The 5,071-nt window shown below is 40.5% G+C and overlaps 1 protein-coding gene across 1 annotated transcript; it reads right to left on the reverse strand.

The window, feature by feature from the left end:
• Positions 1-3,775: 3,775 nt before the first annotated feature.
• Positions 3,776-4,717, reverse strand: LOC105001164 (olfactory receptor 1F12-like). The gene has a single exon (XM_010857341.1). The coding sequence runs from the start codon at positions 4,715-4,717 to the stop codon at positions 3,776-3,778; it is 942 nt and encodes a 313-aa protein (XP_010855643.1).
• Between the last annotated feature and the right edge of the window lie 354 nt (positions 4,718-5,071).

Here is a 5,071-nt window from a genome sequence, read left to right on the forward strand (position 1 = left end):
TGGGCTCCAAAATCACTACAGATGGTGACTGCAGCCATGAAATTAAAAGACGCTTACTCCTTGGAAGGAAAGTTATGACCAACCTAGATAGCATATTCAAAAGCAGAGACATTACTTTGCCAGCAAAGATTTGTCTAGTCAAGGCTAGGGTTTTTCCTGTGGTCATGTATGGATGTGAGAGTTGGACTGTGAAGAAGGCGGAGTGCCGAAGAATTGATGCTTTTGAACTGTAGTGTTGGAGAAGACTCTTGAGAGTCCCTTGGACTCCAAGGAGATCCAACCAGTCCATTCTGAAGGAGATCAGCCCAGGGATTTCTTTGGAAGGAATGATGCTGAAGCTGAAACTCCAGTATTTTGGCCACCTCATGTGAAGAGTTGACTCATTGGAAAAGACTCTGATGCTGGGAGGGATTGGGGGCAGGAGGAGAAGGGGATGACAGAGGATGAGATGGCTGGATGGCATTACTGACTCGATGGACGTGAGTCTGAGTGAACTCCGGGAGTTGGTGATGGACAGGGAGGCCTGGCGTGCTGCGATTCATGGGGTCGCAAAGAGTCGGACACGACTGAGCGACTGATCTGATCTGATTGATGTGCACTTAGGTTGATTCCACATCTTGGCAATTATAAATAATGCTGCTATGAATATTGAGGTGCATGTATCTTTTCTAATTAGTGTTTTTTTTTTTTTTTGATTTGTTTGTATATAAATCCAGAAGTGGAATTACTGGGTCATATGGCAATTTTTAGATTTTTGAGACGCCTCCATACTCTTTCCCACAGTGCCCGCACCAGTTTACATTTACACCACCAACAGTATACAAGGGTTTTGTTTTCTCCGCATCCTCATGGTTTTTGTGCAATACCACATTCTTTTGATTTCTGCAGCTTTGTAGTTTTTTCTGAAGTCTGAGAGGGTTATGCCTCCAGCTTTGTTCTTTTTCTCAGCATTGCTTTGGCACTTCCGGGTCTTTTATGGCTCCATATACATTGTAGGATTATTTGTTCTATTTATATGAAAAATTTCATGGGTAATTTGATAGGGATCACATTAAATCTGTAGATTGCTTTGGGTGGTGTGACCATTTTAATAATATTAATTCTTCCAATCCAAGAGCATATGTTTCCATTTCTTTCAGTTTCCTATATTGATAGTCTGCTTCTCCAACCCTTCCAGCAATTTTATGAATTCCTGATGAGTTCATAATGAACAGTACTTCTTAATTAAGCTATTTAATTAAGAATAATTGATTTCTTATTTGCAACCAGTATATCTGGTACCCACAAAGATCTCTCAAGAGACAGAGAATTGTAAACTGGTTGATTTTTGCTGTTGCTTCTGTCTTTGCATGAGTGCTATTTGCATTGATCTTTACATGCTCCAACAAATTTTTCTGATCTATCTCTCATCATAAAGGAGTAAAAATGACAAAGGTAATTTATAGAAGGTCTTCTTATCATAAGTAAATACATGTTTATAGCAGGATGTCTTTTAAGAAAAAAACCTGTATCTTTAGCTCATCTTTATCTTTTTATCTTTATTTCTGTCTCTCAGTGATCACATCATAAAAATGATTGAACATTTTTAAAAACCAGCTTTGAGGAAATATTTTGGATGGTATGACTTAAAATATGGGACTTATGGCCTATGGAACAATGCTCTTTGCAGGGCTTTGGGGAACATTATGTACACAGAAAATGTTAAATCAGATATGATTTTTAAATCAAAATTCACAAGGGCATATGCTTTCTATTACTGGCAGGGTCTACTCATATAGGCAACTCTATGCATATCTCAGAGTTAATAACCACACAAAGTTTTAAAATTTAAATTGATAATTAATAGCCACCCAGGTAATTTTTTGTAGAGCATCATGAAGATATATAGGTATACACGTAGACAACAGATATAAATCTTACTTTTAACACAAAGGAATAAAGACTGATTATAGGAAATGCGTGCAATATAGCTGTAAAACATGAATAAAACATTGGGATGAGAAATAATCCATCCCCCATTCTCACCAATCCCAATATGGACCCTACACTGCATTAAGGTTAATTTATTCAATACATTTGCTCATACACACCGTGGTCCTCCTTACCTAAAGTTCTTCCTCATATATTTTGAATATTTTCATTATTCCTTTGTAAAACTCATCTGTGGTTAAGACCCAGATTAAAGTACTGTCTTTTCACTGAAGCCTTACTTGACCTCTTTATTAATATCTTTGTTTTTCTTACCTCAACTTGTAGTCATGGTTTGAAACTTTCATTACATAGCCCATTTATTCTCTACTGTTTTTCATGAATGACAATGTAATTACCTATTCCTGTCTACTCTAGGGCAGTCCTAGGGAAATTTTATGTTTTCCCCATGGTATATTCCTGCATTAATCCTAGACATATGGGATGTCTTAATGATTCATTTTAATGCTGATTGCATATTTGTATTGTGATCTTCAGAGGCTTAAATATTTGCCCACATTATTAATATCTTAGGGAACTCAAGTGGATAAGTCCTATGATCATGTCATTCCTAGAGTTTGTAGCAAAGTGAGGTAGGTGTCAAGTTTAATTAGGTATTCTGTAGTTCAGTTCAGTTCAGTCGCTCAGTTGTGTCTGACTCTCTGCAATCCCATGGACTTCAGCGCACCAGGCTTCCCTGTCCATCACCAACTCCCGGATCCTCCTCAAACTCTTGTCCATTGCATCGGTGATGCCATCCAAACATCTAATCCTCTGTCGACCCCTTCTCCTCCTGCCATCAATTTTTCCCAGCATCAGGGCCTTTTTAAATGAGTCAGTTCTTTGCATCAGGTGGCCAAAGTATTGAGAGTTTCAGCTTCAGCATCAGTCCTTCCAATGAATATTCAGGACTGATTTCCTCTAGGATTTACAGGTTGGATCTCCTTGCAGTCCAAGGGACCCTCAAGAGTCTTCTCCAACACCACAGGTTAAAAGCATCAGTTCTTCAGTACTCAGCTTTTTTTATAGTCCAACTCTCACATCCATACATGACTACTGGAAAAGCTATAGCTTTGACTAGATGGACCTTTGTTGGTAAAGAAATGTCTCTGCTTTTTTAATATGCCGTCTAGGTTGGTCATAACTTTTCTTCCAAGGAGCAAGCATCTTTTAACTTCATGGATGCAGTCACCATCTGCAGTGATTTTGGAGCCCCCCCAAAATAGTCTGTCACTGTTTCCACTCTTTCCCCATCTATTTGCCATGAAGTGATGGGACCAGATACCATGATCTTAGTTTTCTAAATGTTGGGTTTTAAGCCAACTTTTTCACTCTTCTCTTCCACTTTCATCAAGAGGCTCTTTAGTTCTTCTTCGCTTTCTGCCATAAGGGTGGTGTCAACTACATATCTGAGGTTATTGATATTTCTCCTGGCAATCTTGATGCCAGCTTGTGCTTCATCCAGCCCAGCATTTTGCATGATATACTCTTCATATAAGTTAAATAAGCAGGGTGACAATATACAGCCTTGACATACTCCTTTTCCTATTTGGAACCAGTCTGTTGTTCCATGTCCAGTTCTAACTGTTGCTTCTTGACCTGCACACAGATTTCTCAGGATGCAGGTCAGGTGGTCTGGTATTCTCATCTCTTGAAGAATTTCCCAGTTTGTTGTGATCCACACAGTCAAAGGCTTTGGTGTAGTCAATAAAGCAAAAGTAGGTATTTTGTAACAGCTTTTCAATTATGAGAATGAAAATAATGATCTCATTAGGATTTACCACCTGTTGAACTCAGCCAGAATGAATCACTGGGAGAAGATTTTGCTCTGGCCTAAAATCTTCTTTAAAGCCCCCTTTAGCTCATTGTTCCTTAGACTGTAAATGAAGGGATTGACCACAGGGACTATGACCATGAAGATTATTGATGCTGCTGTGTCTTTTTCAGTTGAACTGTTAGATGAGGAACTCATATAGACCCCTGTGATTGCTCCATAGAAAAGAATGACCAAGGCAAGGTGAGATCCACAGGTGGAGAACACCTTGAATTTTCCTTTGACAGAAGGAATTTTCATCACAGCAGAGATAATGAGGCTGTAGGATGCCAGGATACACACTGAGGGTACCACAAAGATTAGCCCCACCACAGCAAGAACCAAGAACTGATTAAGACTGGTGTCAGAACAGGATAGAGGGAGGAGAGCATTGATATCACAGAAGAAATGGTGGATGACATTGTTAGAGCAGAAATGCAGACGGGTCATCATAAGGGTATGCAAGAGGGGGTTCAAAAAGGCAATCACCCAAGGTCCACCCACGAGGGAGATGCAGAGGTGCTGGGTCATAATGGTGGAGTAACGCAAAGGGTGACAGATGGCCACATAACGGTCATAGGCCATCACCGTGAGAAGGAAATTGTCCATGTTGGCAAACATCATACAGAAATACATCTGAACCAGGCAGCCAGGATAGGAGATGGACTGAGTCTGTGTTTGGATGTCCAGGAGCATCTTGGGTACTGTAGATGAAGGAAGGCAGAGGTCCACCACAGACAAAGTGGCGAGGAAGAAATACATGGGAGTGTGGAGGCGATGGTCTGAGGAAATGGCCAGCAAGATGAATATGTTTCCAAACAGCCCTGCTAAGTAGAGACACAGGAAAAGTGCAAAAAGCAGCTCTTGTTGCTCTGGCCAACTTGAGAAACCCAGGAGGAGAAATTCAGAGATGCTAGTTTGGTTTTCCCTTTGCATTACTTGGATGTATCTGCATGAAGACCAGAGGATGACTTTTTTGGGGGCTGCAACTTGCGGCATGTGGACTTCCCCGACAGAGATCAAACCCGTGCCCCCTGCAACTGGACCACCAGGGGAGTCCTAGAGGATGAAATATTTCTGACAGAAAAAAAAAGTTCCCTTCTCATTTTTTACATACTCACCTAGTCTTGTCTCATTTACTAAATATTTTCTCTTTAGGCCATCCTATTTCCTCTCTGAAGCTCTCTACCAAGCCTCAGTGGACTTTGTGTGTTAGTCACAGTCATGTCCGACTCTTTGTGACCTCATGGACTGTGGCCTGCCAGGCTTCTTTGTCCATGAATTTCTACA

This window comes from Bison bison, unplaced genomic scaffold (assembly GCF_000754665.1).
Source record: "Bison bison bison isolate TAMUID 2011002044 unplaced genomic scaffold, Bison_UMD1.0 scf7180017864379, whole genome shotgun sequence".
Lineage (NCBI taxonomy): Eukaryota > Metazoa > Chordata > Mammalia > Artiodactyla > Bovidae > Bison > Bison bison.

Excerpts from the sequence above, each read along its gene's own strand:
- LOC105001164 (XM_010857341.1), bottom strand. The coding sequence starts at position 4,717 with ATGCAAAGGGAAAACCAAACTAGCATCTCTGAATTTCTCCTCCTGGGT.